This window comes from Lagenorhynchus albirostris, chromosome 17, assembly GCF_949774975.1.
Source record: "Lagenorhynchus albirostris chromosome 17, mLagAlb1.1, whole genome shotgun sequence".
In the NCBI taxonomy this organism is placed as follows: domain Eukaryota; kingdom Metazoa; phylum Chordata; class Mammalia; order Artiodactyla; family Delphinidae; genus Lagenorhynchus; species Lagenorhynchus albirostris.
This window is the reverse complement of record NC_083111.1, coordinates 81,186,267-81,202,573: the sequence shown is the minus strand read 5'-3', so window position 1 is coordinate 81,202,573 and position 16,307 is coordinate 81,186,267. Positions and strand designations below refer to the sequence as shown.

Here is a 16,307-nt window from a genome sequence, read left to right as displayed (position 1 = left end):
GGGCTCCACCCATCTGGCTCCCTGTCGGCCCTGGCATCTGTCACGGCACGGACTAGGCCTGGGCCTTGGGGACCCAGCTCCCGCCCCTGCAGTCCTGGGAAAGGAGAGGAGGGCTTGGGGCCTGCCTGCACTAGAGCTGGTGGAGGTGAGGGAGCAGGGACTGGCTCAGCTCTGGGCACCTGGCCAGGGTCCTGGGCTGGCCCTGCCCCTGTGCGAGCAGGCTCGTCGGGTCTCCACCGGCTTTGCCTCCGGAGGAGCCACTCAGGAGAGGTTGGAGGCCCTGCGGGACAGAGGGCGGGGCCTGGGCTTCTCCCGCCTGGGCGGGGGACACAAGCAGGCCAGGACGAGGGGGAGCGCCGACTGTCCAGGGTGCTTCCCGGAGCACTTCTGCCTGCCCAGGTATTTGGCCAGACCAGCTCTTCTGGCTCCCCTGGACCAGGCTGGGCAGTGGCCGCTGCGCTGCTGGGTGAGGGCGGCAGCGGGGATTTGGGGCAGAGGCGCGGTCAGGCCAGCCCTGGGGAGCAGGAGGCTCGGAGAGAGACACAGACTCCGCCCGCCGCCGCCACACACACATCAGGACACGCACCAGGCCCCAGGTACCCACAGCTCACCACTTCTGAGCTTTACACTTCCTCAGTGCCGGGACCCAGACACTCCCCCCCGCCCACCGTGATCCATCCAGTGATGTCAGTCACCTGCAAGGGCACCTGGGAGGCACAGGGCAGCTCCTCTTGCTTCCGGCTCCCCCCCAGGGCTGCTCCGAATCATCCCCATGTCCGGGATGTCCGGCCGGGTCAGGATGCAGAGAGGAGAGCCCAGCCCCCGGCCGCAAGCGCAGCCTGGACCTGACTGCTTCTTTAGGGCTGAATCAGGCGAGGCCTCAGCTCAGGGCTGGGCCCAGACTTTTAAGACGTGCTGGGGCCTCCTCAGAGCTGTCTACACCTGCGCAGGATTCCCTGCCCAGACGGGTCGGAAGTCAGGGTCACGGACCCTCCCCCCCCACCCTTGCAGATCCACTGTCTCCCAGGGACCTTGCCCTTTTCCCAGGTCCTGGTGGGCAGAGCCTAGGCTGGCCACTCACCAACAACAGTCTGGGCGGAAAGACCCTTCAAAAGCCCCCGCGGGCACCACACCTGGGGACACCCCCGTGTGGCTCCCCGACCTCCCGCCCCCACAGAGCATGCACACGCACATGCACCCACACGCTGCCACGCCTGTCCCTGGGCCCGCCTGCCTGGGGCCTGCTTCTAGGTCAGGCCTGGGCACGGCTTCTGGGAGGACCAGTGCCAGGTGCTGCAGGCTGAGCCCGGCTGAGCAGCTCAGTGTGTGCAGCGGCCATGGCTGGGGGCGCGTGGGACTGGGCCCAGGGGGCTCCCGTGGGAGCCCTAACCCTGACGGCTCTGGCTGAAGGGATCCGGGCCAGCCAGGGGCAGCCCCCGGGACCCCCTTCCACCGGCCCTCAGCCCGAACCTGAGCTTGAACGCAGGGTAGAGCCTGGGCGGGCAGCCGCCATTTCCCCAGCTGGCAGTGAGCCCTTCTCCCAGCCTCCTGCCCAGGAGCCAGACCCTGAGGGACCCGGTCTTTGTCTGGTGAGCAGGAGGGATGCCTGAGGGGTAAAGGGGGACGGAGCTGGGAAAAAACAGAAAGGCACGGGGGTTTTGTCAAGAGCTGGGACGGGGTGGGGAGGAAGAGAGTGGGAGAGACAAGGGGGTCTCATAGTCTCCCCTCGCCCCCACTCCCAGACTCCCCAGAGTTCCTTGGAAGAGGGGGCCCTCGCAGACCTGGCGTCGTACACGGCTGCCTGTCTGGACGAGGCTGGCTTTGCGGGAACGCAGGCGACAGCACTCACCCTGTCCTCAGCCCTGGAGGCCCGGGGGGAGCGGCTGGAGGACCAGGTTAGCCCCCGTCCCCTCCCTGCCCTTGGAGTCTCCCGCCTGGTCCCCTCCAGGGTTGGGGGCGAGAGGGAGCAGCTCCCTGCAGGCCGCAACTGCTTGGTCGGGGTACTGAGGGTAGCGTGCAGGGGTCACGGAGACTGGACCACCGACGTCCGCCCCTCCACGCCAGGTGCACGGCCTTGTGCGAGGGCCGCTGGTACAGGTGCCCAGCCTGGCGGAGTGGAGGCCCCAGCGGGCGGCCCTGCAGGTGCTGGGCACACTGGCCCTGGAGCACTGTCGGGCCGTGGTGTGTGCACTGCTGCCGCGCTCACTGCCCCCGGACCGGTAACCCGCCCCGCCCCGCCAGACGCCGCATCCCCCCGCGGCCCGGCGCAGCTTCCCTCCCCTTTCCGGCTTGTTGTGGAGACTGGCCCGGGGTGGGGTGGGTCACGGCGGGGCAGGGCCTTCCCTGCCTTCCGCTCCTGTCTCTCACCCACTGAGGGTCCTCAGGGCTGGCTTCCAGGCTTGGGGCCTGCCTTCTCGCTCCAGGCCTCTCCTGCAGCCCAGCCCGGCGGGGTGTGCTTCCGAGCAAGCCAGGTGGCTGCGCCCCGGCGCCCATGGCGGGGGGGGGGGGGTGAGTCTGCCCCAGGAGAGCTACCTGTGGCTTTACTCTCCACGGATTGTTCGTGATGCCAGGCCTGTCTCACCGCTACTGGCCAAACAGGGTCTGCGTGGTCCCGCCGGGCAGCTGATCCTGCAGACTTGGCTCCGTGTGGTCTCTGCACAGATGCCACTTATTTTGTTTCTCTGGGACTGCGGGGTTGATTACCTGCCCCTCCTCCTGCTGGAGTCCCAGTGGCCGCCTCCCTGACCTGGAGACGCCCCTCATCCCAGCGCCAGGCCCTGGCTCACACGCCCTGTGCCCCCAGGGCGGCAGCCGAGCTTTGGCGTGGCCTGAGCCAGAACCAGCGCGTGAATGGGCAGGTGCTGGTGCAGCTGCTGTGGGTGCTAAAGGGCTCGGCCAGATGCCAGCCGGAGGCACTGGCGGTAGGTGGCATTGCCAGGGACTCCCCTGGCCCTGGCCCAAGGGGACAGGAGAGTCTGGGCTCAGGGGTTTGGGGGCAGCAGGCTCTCACCTGAGTCACACCCATCCATAACGTCTCTCAAGCATAGAGGCTTTGTCCTCGCCCTGTCTGCAGTGTCTGAGCCTGAATGAGCCCCTTGTTCCATAGGCCACTCGTGCCCTTGGGGAGATGCTGGCTGTGTCTGGCTGCGTGGGTGCCACGCGGGGCTTCTACCCGCATCTTCTCCTCGTGCTGGTCACACAGCTACATGAGCTGGCCCGGGACCCATGCCCCACTGACATCCCCAAGGTTTGGGCCCCATCCCACCAAGGGCTACCGTACAGCCACGCCAGGTGAGGGGTGCACACCGGGGGGAGTGAGGGCTGGACCAGTGCCCTCCTGGCCCTCACTGCCCATTCGTCTGCTGCCCCCCCCCCACAGCTGCACAGTGGAGGCCTTGAAGGTCCTGTTCACTAGGAATGGCTGCTGCATGGTGGTCACGTGCATGGAGCAGGCTGGAGGCTGGAGAAGACTGGGGGGGGGCCCACACCCACCTGGAGGGTGTCCTGCTGCTGGCCAGGTGCAGGGCAGGGGTGTGGGATAAGAGGCAGGGGCATGGGGGCTGTTGGGTAGAGGCTTCGTGAGGGGCGAGGCCGGACGTGGAGGGAGAGCTCCCATTTCCGCCTCATCACAGTGCCATGGTGGCGCACGCCGACCACCACCTGCGAGGCCTGTTCGCGGACTTGCTGCCCCAGCTGTGCAGCGCGGAAGGCGCACAGCGCCTCACGGCTATGGCCTTCTTCAGCAGAGTGAGCCCGCTTCCAGGATGGGTGGTGAGGGGTGACCATGGACTTGGCCCCTAAGCGGCCGGGCCGGCACGGGAACGCGAGCGTGCTGACCCTGTGTCCCCCCGCCCAGCTGTTGCAGAGCCGGCCCACCACACGGCTTCTGCGGGAGGAGGTCATCCTGGAGCGGCTCTGCGCTTGGCAGGGCGACCCCGAGCCCACCGTGCACTGGCTGGGCCTGCTGGGCCTCGGCCACCTGGCGCTGAACCGCAGGAAGGTGAGGGGCAGGACTGGGCGTGGTCTGGGCGGGGTCTGCGAGGGGTCTCCCACGAGTCCCCGTCCCTGCAGGTGCGTCACGTGAGCACGCTGCTGCCCGCGCTCCTGGGCGCCCTGGGCGAGGGTGGCGCGCGGCTCGTGGGCGCCGCACTGGGGACGCTGCGGAGGGTCCTGATGCGGCCGCGGGCGCCGGTGCGGCTCCTGGGCGCGGAGCTGGGACCGCTCCTCCCACCGCTTCTGGAAGACGTGAGCCCGCCCCTCCGGCCCCGCCCCTCCCGCCGTCACCACCCCCTCCCCAGGCTCTCCCAGGGTTCCCCAACCAGGCCCCGCTCCTGGCCCCCAGATCACGCCCCCAGACGGCAGCCCTCCGGACACCCTCTCCCTGCTGGCTCCGCCCTGACCGCGCCCTGCTATGCAGGCCCGGGACTCGGTCCGCGCCTCGGCGGTCGGGCTCCTCGGGACGCTGGTGCGGCGCGGCTGGGGCGGGCTCCGGGTGGGGCTCCGCGGCCCCCTGCGGAAGCTGGTGCTGCAGAGTCTCGTGCCGCTGCTGTTGCGACTGTATGACCCCAGCCGGGACACCAATGAGGTCAGTCCCCCCAAGACTGTCCCATGGCTGTCTCCATCCAGCCCCACCCATTCCCACGACAGCTGCCTCTCCAAAGATTACAGGTCGGGGACTTCCCCCAGGACCTCAGGTGCAGGTGACATGCGCAGCCAGGTTCCTGGTCTTTCCTGGGCCGCCTGCGCCTCCACCCCTCATCCTGGCCACCTCCCCCCTCCCAGGCCATTTCTTGCCACTTTCTGGACTCCTAACCTTGCTCCCTTCCCCTGTTCCAGAGCTCAGAGTGGACCCTGACCCTCTGTGACCAGGCCCTGCACTGGGGCCTACTGGAGGAGATGGGCACCGTGGCCCACTGCAACAGCCCTGAGGCCCTAAGCCGCATCTGCCACCGCCTGGTCAGTTGGGGGAGGACAGTGACAATGATGGGGTATATAGTCAGCTGCCCGCTTGGTCCAATATACACCAGGGCCACTCCCCCCAAACTGAGCCTTCCCACCCTTGCAGTCAAGGTGGTGGCAGGTCTAAAGCCTCAGGTCCTGATGCCATGTCCCGGGGGATCCCCAGGGCCCTCAGCCCCTGGACTCACCTCTGCGGCCTCCTTTCCATGCAGAATTGGCCCTCCTGTCCTGCCGTGAGCCCTTCTGTCCCCAGGTTCAGGGGTACCCAAGTCACGTGCCCCGCTTCCTGAGCCAGACCCAGGGCTACCTGCGGAGCCCACAGGACTCCCTGCGCTGGGCAGCTGTGGTGCTCGTGGGTAAGGCAGTCCTGGTGTCACACTGTCCCTTGCACCTAGGGCTCTGGGAGCTGGGCCAGCCCCTCCCTGCTGTGGACAGGGGGCCAGCACTCAGGGTTTGCTTTGGTCCAGGCTTCCTGGTCCATCACTCAAGCCCCCGCCGCATCAACCAGGACCTGCTAGACAATCTGTTCCAGGGTGAGGACCCGACTCACCGGGGCATGGGGTTCCGGAAAGGTGGTGGGCGCTAGGGCGGAGCGGATGGGAATGGGTGGATGGAGAGCTGGGGCCCTGGGGCCCTCCCGCGCCATGAACTGCCCTGTCCCCCACAGACCTGGGGCAGCTGCAGAGTGACCCTGAGCCCACTGTGGAGGCAGCGGCACAAGCGTCCACCAGCAGGTGGTGCTGCGGGCTCAGGCGCAGCACCCTCCCTGCTGTGGGGGCCTCCTGCGCCTTCCCTGCCCGGGCCGGCGCCGCGCCCACCCTGCCCGGCCCCCGCCAGTCTACAGAGACAGCCCGTTCCAGCACCACCGGAGCCGCGCTGGCCCCTGGGGCTGCTTAGGACCAGGCTGAGCCTGCCTGGCCCGCCCCCCACCGCTCTGCGGCCAGTCTTGGCAGGGGCACATCTGCAGAAGAGGCCCCCCCCTTGAGGGGCACCCTGGGCTCGGTGCTGGGCACCAATGCCTGCCCCGCGGAGCCACGCAAGGCCTGTTGCACACAGAGACCCCTCTCCGGGAGCTCACCCCCCCAGACAGCCCTGCGACCTAGAGGGGGCACGCACCTTCTGACGGAGCACCATTTCGCCCTCAGCCTCTTGCCTCGTACACCCCTGGGTCCATCTGTCCCCCCTCAGCCCCCTGCCTGGATGACACCTGACCTCCCGGGCCGAGGCCTGGTGGGGGCCACTGTGAAGCTGACACAGCCCTGGGAGCCGGCGCCGTGATAGGCCGCCCTCTGCCTGGGCCCTCCCGGCCGCCCCAGCAGCCCATCACCCCTCGTCACGTGCTCCACTCCTGGCTGGCCATGTCCTGGCCTGAGGTTCTGAGGTTCCTGGCCAAGAAGCACTGATCTGTCCTCCTGTCCACACCCGCTGCCCCACAGCCTGGCCCCGTTCCTGCCCCTCCCCTGCATTTACCGTGTCAGACCCCACCTGGGCCTTCTCCGGAAGCTGTCCCCGACCTCCCCACTGGACAGCACGGACCCGAGGTGACACCTGCGGGCTCAGGTGTGGGCTGCCAGCATTCGCACCCCACTAGGCTGAGCTGTCGCGCCGGCACCCCAGCACCCTGCTCAGGGGTGAATGGAGGCGTGACTGGACGTGTGGGGAAGAGGGCCCTCAGGACGGCTCCGAGGCCGTGACCCAATCCATCCAGACCCTGGACGGGCGGCTTCCTCCACCTGGAGTGCCCACCTTGAGGTGTCCTCTTGCCCTTTCAGGGCCCCCCCAATGCTGCCTCCTCCTCAGAGGAGGCCTCAACTCACACAGCCTCTTGGAGGCTGGGGTCCTGCCCATCCCTGTGGAAAGCGTTTAAAATAAACACACGGATCCCAGGGGTTCAGCGTCTGTCTGGGGCCTGGGTCCGGGCCAAGGCTGGGTTCTGATGCGCTGGGCCTGGTCCGAGATCGGGCTCGGGCTAAGATTACAAGGAAGACAGCACGTAGCCAGGAGTTCGGGTCAGCTCCGGGGTGGGCGGACGGCCAGGCAGGTTCCACCCTGAGCTGAGAAGCTGTGCTTTGGGCCTACGCATGCCGAGCCAATGGGGCCGGGGCTCAGCAGGAAGGGGTTGGGGTCTCCTCGTAGGTCATTCCCAGGGCAGCGGAGGCTCGGGCCGAGGGCACTGGTCTGTGTGAAGCCAGGGGCATGGTTTGGGGTATTGGTTCGGCTTCTCCAAAGCAGATGCCCAAACTGGATTAAACTACAAGAAATATATCGGGGTACACGCTGGAGAGGCCAGGAGGCTGTCAGACGCCCGTGAAGGAGAGGAGGACGGAAGGAAGGGAGGTTGGTGGGAATGTCCTCGGGGGTTCTTCAGCCTGTCACCCATCAAGGAGGCTCCAGCTCCCAGGCCTGGGGGTCCCTCCTCAGCTTCCATGGCTGCAGGTGGGGCCCACGAGGAGCACCCTCACAGCCGCCCGACTTGGTCTGGGTCTGGGCCTGGGCTCAGCAGGAGCCTGGCGGACCTCAGTGGCAGCCCCCATGGGCAGAAGCAAGCCTGGCCCCCACTGCTTGCAGCCGAGGAGCCAGAAGCTGGGTGAGCATTCGATGCCCATTTCCCCCACCAGGCACACGCTTGTCCCACTGCAGAACACAGCTGGGCAGGCTAGTGGCAACCCCCACAGTGATGCCCACTGGAAAGGAGAGCACAGCCTCAGATGAGGGCTCGGGCAGGCAGCACCCCCCCCTCTTCTCGTGACACCTCCGTGATGCCTGGGCTTCTTAGGCCTGGGAGCCCGTACTCCTCCCTGTAGCAGGCCAGTTGGAGTGCAGGCTTCTCTTGCATGATCAGTCTTGTGTGCAAGACTGCCTTGCCATGGTCCCCTGCCCCATCGCTGGAAGCCCTGCTAGACTCCCTGCTTGCCAGGTGTTAGGTTCACTCAGAGCCTGTTGCTTTGTCCTGGGAGTGTAACCCTTCTCGGGGATTTCTCTGCTGGGATCCTCAGGGAGGCTCCAGGTGGATCAGTGCTGCCGTAGCCCTGCTCCCAGGCGAGCATCGCTGGTCTGTGAGTGTCCAGGCTGTCCAGGCTCTTCCAGTCCCGTCCCCCTTGGTTTTGCCTTTCAAGTCCCCCTAATGCGGTTCCCAAAGGAGGGGCGTGGGCCCTGGTGAACACAAACAGGCTTGACAGGCGTCCAGCTTCTCCTCTCCCTGTGTGAGGGGTAGATTTCCAGGGTTTCTTTCTTGCTTTTTTAAACATTTATTTATCGATTTAGGCTGCACCAGGTCTTAGTCCGGCGCTCGTGATCTTTGTCGCGGCACGTAGGACCTTTTAGCTGCGGCACGCACGCAGGATCTGGTTTCCCGACCAGGGATCGAACCCGGGCCCCCTGCCTTGGGAGCACAGAGTCTCACCCACTGGGCCACCAGGGAGGTCCCTTCTAGCAGTTTCTGTACCAGGATCTGGGATGTTTGGGGAACCCTCTGGTTTTTTTTTTTTTTTTTATTATAAATTTATTTATTTATTTATTTTTGGCTGCATTGGGTCTTCGTTGCAGTGCGCGGGCTTCTCATGTGGTGGCTTCTCATTGTTGTGGAGCACGGGCTCTAGGCACGCGGGCTTCAGTAGTTGTGGCACGCGGGCTTCAGTAGTTGTGGCTCGCGGGCTCTAGAGCGCAGGCTCAGTAGTTGTGGCGCACGGGTTTCATTGCTCCGCGGCACGTGGGATCTTCCCAGACCAGGGCTCGAACCCGCGTCGCCTGCATTGGCAGGCGGATTCTTAACCACTGTGCCACCAGGGAAGACCCAAACGCTCTGTTTTAATATTAATTTTACTGTTGGCCTTGACCCTGAGTTTTCTCGGGGGTTAATGTCCCAACCACAGCAGGGCCGATCATCCCTTCTCTTTAGCCAGTCCTGAGGCTGCAGGGCAGCGTGAGCCTGACAGGAGGGGAGTGCGGCTTCCCCCGCCTTCCGCCAAGCGGAGGATGGCAGACTGGCTCCCACGGGGAGAGGCAAATTTCTCCTGGCTGTTCAAGCTCCAAGATGAGAATAACTCCTTGGCTGAATCAGTTACTATCTCTCCTTGCACGTGGGGCCATTCCACCCCCGCCCCCACGCCCCAGGGAGGCTCAGGCACCCTGGTCCAGGGAGGCTCTGAGCCCTGCCGAAGGCCCAGGGACTGCGACTCAGGGGCCCAGAGGCCTCCTCTCGAGAGACTCTTACCTTTGAGCGAATTAATTTGGATGAGACACACCCCAAAGGCCAGTTGCTCTGGTTCGGGTCACTTCCCTGGGGCCCCAGTGCAGCCCCAGGAGTGCAGATCTGTGTGCCTGTCCGTACACCTTTTCTCTGTCCTCTCTGCAGCCCCGGAGGGCAAGGACAGCCCCCGCTCCCTGCATCAGTACGTTCTCAAGTTCCCTGAGGCAGACAGAACCATCTTGAGGGCTGGAATCGCCCTGTCCCGTGGGGAGGGCGCCAGGAGCCCGGCCATGGGGCTGCTCACTCTGGAGTGATCCGGTGCAGCCCCACGGGAGAGATGCCTGCTCTCAGTCCCCAGGTCCCTCCCCATATGAGGCACCATCCCCATCGCTGCCCGACCCCTGACATAGGGCCCCTCAAAAGCTCAGTGAGCATTTTCCCTTTGTTCATCACATTTATTGTCTTTCCTCAACTCCCAGGCCTTGTGGGGAGCTGCCCACATGGCTGGGTGTGGCTCCTGGCAGCTGGGTGGGCATGAGCTCTGCCCCGACTAGAGAGCTGCCCTGCGGGCAGGCTGCAGGCTAGCAGAGCCGGCTCAGCCTGAATAGCAGTGCGAGGCAGGCGTAAAGCGCATTCGCACAGCCCTGGGCCTCCGGTTTCCAGCACACCTGGGGGGCGCCCACCTGTGGCTCAAGGCCACACTCCTCCAGCAGGACCCAGGTGGGTGCCTCTGAGCCCCAGCTGCTCCCCAGGAGCTCGTGCGGCAGGGACACGGCCCTGTGCTCCTGCCATGGGGTGCTCTGCTCCAAAAGGCTCTCCACCTGGCAGAACAGGGTGGGAGGTTGTCAGAGGGGCCCCCAGGCTTCTGGCACCATCCACACCACCCCAGCCCAGATGCACTGGGTCCGCACCTCCGGCACAGCCCCTCCCCTACAAGCTGGGCCCACTCACCAGTTTGAACGCCCCCGACAGGGCCCCCATCTCCAGCACCTCAGCCAGCAGCACGTGCTGGGTTGCACTCAGCACTGGGGAGAGACCTTGGGTGAGAGGGGTTCTGGAAGGCCAGCTAGGGAAGCCCACATTCCTGCTCCCTGCCTGTCCCACCCCCGGAGCCCCTCACCAGCTAGAGCTTGCAGCAGGTAGAAGACGGGGCCGGCAAGTCTCTTTTCCAGCCTTCTGGAGGAGAACACCAGGCACTCGAGGACAGCACCCACCGGACCATCCCGAGGCTCCAAAAACCCGCCACGCAGGCCGTGCTCCAGCTGGGGGTGAGGGCGTGGGGCGGGCGGGTGAGCGCGGGGGCGGGGCGCAGGCACCAGCTCTGCCCGCCCCACCCCGCCCCAGCTTGCCCCCCCCCCCCCACCCACCACCCCTGCACGCCCCCCACGCCCCACCCAGCTCTCTCACCGACTCATCCAGGGCTTGCAGGGCGGCCTCGTCCCGCAGCACCTGCCCGAGGGCCCCCAGCAGCTGCCCACAAGGCTCCCTGGACAAGCCCTCCAGGCCCATGGCCCAAGCCTCCACTTCTGCCTGCAGGCCCTGGAAGTCTTCGGTGGTCGCCACCCGGTCCTCCACGGGCCCATCTGTGGGGACAGGGCTGCTATTGCCCAGGTACCCACGTGGCCCCGGGGAGCCCTGGTTATGGAGGGCAGACCACAGGGGGGCAGAAGGGGAGCCCACCAGGGGGGTGGCCAAGAAGGTACTGACCCGACAGGAACTTGAAGCGGAGAGAGAGGAATTCTGTGGAGGCGAGGCGGGAGGACCGCTGCGGCTGGCCACTTGCAATGTAGGAGGGCCTGTAGTCTGGACGAGGCAGGGCTGGTCGGCGCAGGGCTGGGTCCCCGAGCCAGAGAGGCCTGAGGCCTCCCCTCGGCCCTCACAGCCTGTCACCACCACTCCAGTACTGGCAGCCCGGGACAGGGAGCAAGGTCGAACCAGGCTGGTGTCAGCCTGTCACCGTGTCACCCGTGTGTGTGTGTGTGCGCGCGTGTGTGCGTCCCCCGGCTGTGCTGTGCTGGGCAGGAGAATGCCTCATCAGCTCATCCCATTGCCCAGGTCCACAGGCCTCACCTTTCTGCTGTGGCCTGAAGGTCGTCTTCTTCTTGTCCGGGAAGAAGAGGATGTCTGGCAGCCAGACAGGAGCAGAGGTGGGAAAGCAGGTTGGCGGGGCACTTGGCATCTCCCTCCCAAGCTGGGACCCCCTGTGCAGTACCCCCATTGTGCCCCAACCTCCCAAATGCCAGAGCAAGGGACCCTCGGCCACCCCGACCCAGATGCCCCCAGTGACCCCTGGGGGCTCTTCCAGGCCTCTCTGCCTCTCTGCCATGGAGTCTGGGCCCCAGAAGTCACCGTGATCCTGGCTCACCCCAGTCAGAGCCAATAACCAGCTGGGCCACCCGAAATGCGAGGATGCTGCCCGCGGGGATGGTGACCATCTTGTTCTGGCTCAGGTGGCCCTCGCCTCTGCCCTGATGGATGGATACGGGCTCAGGACTGGGCTCTGGGTCATGGGCCCAGACGTAACAGGGTGCTGGTGGAAGGGGTCTGCCCCACTCTGCCTCCCCAGCCCGAGCCCCCGCACACCTGCAAGCCCATGGCTCCCGGAAGTGCAAACTGGCCGGAGCCCTCCTGCTTTTGGGTCTGGGTGACTTCCACCTCCTGCTGTGTCTGCAGCACCTCGGTCACGACGAACACGTCATCCCCACGATTCCGCAGCTGCTGCAGGACTTTGTGCTCAGGCCGCCGCAAGCGCCTGTGGTGAGCGGACCAATGGGAAGCTCGCAGTGGTGCACCCTGCGCTCCCCTCCCCCTGCCACGGGGCGGGCTTCCGTTCCCTGGACCTCAGCCTTTGGGGCCATAGGGGTTGGGGGCGGTGACACGGCCGAGGAGACCGAGAGCTCTGTGGATGCCCAGGCACGGGATACCCATCATTCCCTCCCTGGTGCTCCCGACAATGTTTGTGAGTGGGTGGGGTGCAGGAAGAAGAGACAAGGTCCAGTGGGGACGGGTGGACACCTGAAGACCTCTGGAGGGGCCCACCCTGTTGGCCGGTTGCTCACCTGGCTGCTCTCTCCCTCCACTCCCTGCCGCTCCCAGGGTTCAAATCTCATGTCTCCGCTCTGAGCTAATGGTCCTTCTCCCCAGGGTCCCTGTGTCTGCTCCACCCCAGCAGCCCAGCCCCCTCACAGTGGGACTTGGTCTGACCCCTGACCCTAGGGCCCTGCCTGGCCGCCCTGGCCCGCAGGATGCAGGCCCCCAGGACCTCTGCAGCCTCCTTCCCTGCCCACTGGTCCCAGCACGCCCCTGCCTCTGCGACTTCCCTCAGCCTGGCAGAGACCCCCTGTGACTCCTGCTGCCCCGAGGTCCTGACCCAGAGGCTGCCCAGTTTCGGCAGGGCCCCGCCACCCCAGGGCTCACCTCTCTCGATGCATGGCTTCCCAGGTGTTGGGCGCCACTCGCAGCGTGCACACGATCATCGAGGCGCTGGAGCTGCCGGACACCGCGGCCCCGCCTGACAGCTTCCCCTGTCCTGGGGCCGCCAGCTCCACGCTGCCCTGCATCTTCCCATCCATAGCATCGTGGAAATGGAAGGTGTTGCCACACTCCACAGCTGGAGCAAGACCAGAGCTGAGGCCCATCCCACCATCCGCCGCCTTTCCCCCCGGGCGGAGGGGCCTCTGAAAAGTGCCTGCCCTCTGGAAGCAGGAGCCCAGAGGCCCAGAGCAGGTGGCAGCGGGCCTGCCCCCTCCTCCCCCGACCCGACCCATGGCTCTGACAGTGCCAAGTGGGGTACCTGGCTCTGGGGCGTCGGGCTCCAGGATGTCCCTGATGGACAGGTTGACACGTGTGTAGCGGTGTTTCCAGAACCGTGAACTCGAGGACTTCCTGCCCAAAAGGCAGTAGAGCTGGAAGCTGGTGGAGCTCTGCAGGCTGTCCACAGGGGTGAGCTCCCCACCGTGGTCCAGCTCCTGGACCACGCTCCTGACCACCCTTGCAAAGGCCGATGCCATGCTCCTGAGGAGGGCAGCTGGGTCAGGCCTTGCACCCGCAGGGCTGGAAGAGGGCGGGCGGCAGAGGGGGAAGGTAGGTGCCTGGATGTCTCCAGTGATGGGGAGCTCTTTCCCTCCAGAGCGGTCCTGCTTGGCTAGTCCTGGGATGCTCTGACTGGCAGAAGGCGCTTGCTGACTATCACCCAACACAAAGACAAGCAGAAGCACACCCGGGCATCCACTAGTCTATCCTTCCAAGGGGCCATGAGCACCTCCAGGGTGGGGCGTCATTCACAGCCCTCAGTGGGACTCAGGCCACGCACACCAGCTGTTCTGTGATCAGAGTGCCCACATGGAGCCCGAGAAAGCCCTGGGACTCAGCGCTTGGGGCGGGGGGGCAGCCCTGGCCACCCACCAAGGCCTCTTGTCCCTTTGTCACTTCAACAAGGCTTAGGGCTGCTCACGAAAAGCAGCCACTGAGGAAGGGCAGGGCAAGGCTGGGGCCTTGGAGTGACCCCGAGCCACTGCTCTGTCTGCTGTAGCAGCTCCCCCCGCTGGCTGAGGTGTTCAGAGGGCGGGGGAGGAATCAGAAGCCATCACTTCCTGGGCAGTTGGTGCAAAGGCCCACAGCAAGGCCCAGCCAAAGTGTCCCCAGCTCCTAGACGTGTCCTCCAGGGCTTTCTCTGCGCCCAAAGCTCCGTGAGCCACTAGTCTGTCTTCAGGGGTCAGAAGCCAATGTGGGCCTGACTCAGGACCCAGGACATCTGGGCTCCAGGCACGGGGGCCAGCCCTTAGGAAGCCTCTGAGCTTCAGGGATGGTCTGAAGTCTGAGAGTGGCCCAAGGAGCACCTAGAGGGCCTACCTGGAGTTAAGCCCAAACCAGCCGGGCTGGGGAGGGCACCCCCTTCCCAGAGGCCTGGGGCTTCCCCAAACCTGTCTGGGATTGCGAGTCCTTGGGGGGCTTGGGGAGGCCGCAGAAGGGTGCCCGGACCAGGTCTCCACCCAGAGGAGCTGGCCTCCCCCCACCCAGCACTAGGGAGAGCCCCCCCCGGAACCAGGGCAGGCAGTGGGGTGCGGCGCGCAGGGGCGGGGAGCAGCTCACCGTGACCGTGACTGTTGCGTGCCTGTGCCCACAGAGCTGAAGCCAGGCCGCTCTGCTGGCTGGGGTCGGAGGGCTCTGCCCCGGAGCTGCCGAGCTAGCACACAACCCAAAGTTTCCCGGATCCAAAAGTGAAACCTCGGCCGGCCTGCAGCAGCCGCAGCCCGGAAACCCCCGTGAGCCCGCCCCGCAGCCCGGCCCGGCGAGGGTGGGGGAGGGCCAGGGTGCGCCAGCTCGTGCCCCACCCGCTGCTGCCTCCAACTGCTGGGCGCTTCTTCAGTCCTTCTCTCTGGAAACTCTGGGCCACGGCAAAGGGTCTGAAGAGACATTTCCTCAAAGAAAATGAATTATTGCTACAAATGGCCAACAAGCGCACAAAAAGATGCTCACGCCATTTGCTGTCAGGGAACTGCAGATCAAACTGCAGAAGATGCTGCTTCACACCCCATAGATAACTGTATAGAAGAGAAGTAACGAGTGTTGGGGAAGATGGGGGAAATTGGAGCCTCACACACTACTGGGAATGTAAATGGATGCAAAAGAGTCTGGCAGTTCCTCAAAAAGTTAAACAGAGAATTACCATTAGATCTCATTCATTCCACTGCTAGGTGTGTATTCAAGAGAAGTGAAAACATATGTTCACACAAAAACCGGCACATGGATGTTCCCACAACATTATTGTTAACAGCCCAAACTCAGAAGCACCGCAAAATGTCCGTCTGTGGAAGCACAGACAATGTGGTCAGTGCATACGATGGAAGACACAGGATGGTGTGGTGCTCAGTCATACAAAGGAATGAAGTTGTGACTCACGGCACAACGTAGATGGACCTCAAAACATTATGCCAAGTGAAAGAAGGCAGACGTGAAAGACAATATCTCACGGGATTCATGTATGCAAATTGTTTAGAGCAGGCGAACCGAACAGTAGGGACAGAAAGCAGCTTAGTAGTTGCCAGGTGCTGCGGGGAGGGGGATGGGGAGTGACACAGCCTCTTTTGGGGAGTGGAAATGTTCTCAACTCTGAATACGCTAAAAGCCCCAGAGTTTCACACTTTTAATGGGTGAATTGTATGGTATGTGAATTGTATCTCAATAAAGCTGTTACTTTGAAAAGCTGAAGCCAGGCCTGTCTCAGGTTCTCAACGCCCTTACTCTCTTGGGCTGCTTGCGGATCATGTCCAGTGCAAGGCAGCCAGGAGCCCCATGCCCCCTTTTCTCCACCGCTCCACCGCCACATCCTGCCTCTGGGCCCTGTGACCCTCTGGAGCCCGCACCAGGGCCCCTGCCAGTTGGCTGGCCTGAGACTCACCCCGAAGCCTCCGCCACATGCACTAATTCGAGCCATGAGTGTTTATCAGCACCTGGCGCCACGTGCTCCTGCAGATGAGGGCTCTGGCCGTGAACGGGACAAGGGCCCCTCCAGGTAGAGCCGCTGGCAGCGGCCCCGATGCCAGTGCAGGGAAAGTGACTTCCTGGGGGGGTGTTTTGGAATGTTGCAATGACCCGGGGCTGAATGAAGCATGGACAGGGCATCGCTGCAGCAACTCCTCCTTCACATGTTCAGTGCTCCGGCAATAACCTAAACAAGAGGCACTGGGCTTGGTGAGTGGTTGTGTCCCTAGGCTCCTGAGGGCAGAGTCAGCCTGAGATGACAGGAAGTGAGTCCACTGGGGAGAAAAAGCAGAAGGAAGGTGGCTGGGGCTGGCCCTGCACCCCCTCCCCCTCCCCATTTGGAGGCCTGGGGAGCACCCGGACATTTCCAGGGCCAGGAAGTCTGGGGCAACCTCCCGTCTTCCTCACAGCCACTCTGTGATATGGGGGTGGGTGAGGCCTCCCTGCGCAACGTCTGGGCAGACCCTGGGGGTCCAGAGCCAGCTAGGACACCGCGCCCTGGGGGGAGAACCGTGACCAGGGATGGGAGCCTGGGAGGGGGCTTCTGGCTGTGTGCGGGGAAGGGTTAGCACCTCTGGGAGAGTTCTAAGGAAGAGGAAGCCCACCGCAACCCGATGCCTCCACCCACCCGGTGAGGGGCAGGGCTGGCCAGGCACTGCTGGGAACTGGGCAGTGG

At 64.7% G+C, this 16,307-nt stretch overlaps 2 protein-coding genes and 1 long non-coding RNA gene across 3 annotated transcripts; 2 read left to right on the top strand and 1 right to left on the bottom strand.

Annotated features, from left to right (window-relative positions):
- The first annotated feature begins 1,295 nt into the window (after positions 1-1,295).
- MROH6 (maestro heat like repeat family member 6) lies at positions 1,296-6,848 on the top strand. Its single transcript, XM_060127982.1, is given in 16 exon segments — positions 1,296-1,589; positions 1,743-1,895; positions 2,065-2,219; positions 2,804-2,921; positions 3,107-3,291; positions 3,380-3,473; positions 3,475-3,518; positions 3,633-3,747; positions 3,857-4,000; positions 4,072-4,245; positions 4,418-4,585; positions 4,837-4,956; positions 5,213-5,315; positions 5,427-5,492; positions 5,627-5,683; positions 5,686-6,848. Coding segments are annotated over 16 exon segments (2,130 nt in total). The 5' UTR covers positions 1,296-1,337; the 3' UTR covers positions 5,868-6,848.
- A 2,745-nt stretch (positions 6,849-9,593) lies between these two features.
- On the bottom strand, positions 9,594-15,699 carry GSDMD (gasdermin D). The gene is made up of 12 exons (XM_060127981.1): positions 15,549-15,699; positions 14,240-14,333; positions 12,942-13,201; positions 12,566-12,758; positions 11,732-11,900; positions 11,514-11,616; positions 11,219-11,272; positions 10,856-10,951; positions 10,556-10,731; positions 10,269-10,410; positions 10,100-10,173; positions 9,594-9,969 (listed from the first exon to the last, which is right to left on the bottom strand). Exons 1-12 carry the CDS (start codon positions 15,565-15,567, stop codon positions 9,730-9,732), a joined length of 1,620 nt encoding a protein of 539 aa, XP_059983964.1. The 5' UTR covers positions 15,568-15,699; the 3' UTR covers positions 9,594-9,729.
- On the top strand, positions 10,232-11,296 carry LOC132508101 (uncharacterized). The gene is made up of 3 exons (XR_009536428.1): positions 10,232-10,416; positions 10,685-10,759; positions 11,204-11,296. It is a non-coding gene; the product is annotated as an uncharacterized LOC132508101 (long non-coding RNA).
- Positions 15,700-16,307: the final 608 nt, after the last annotated feature.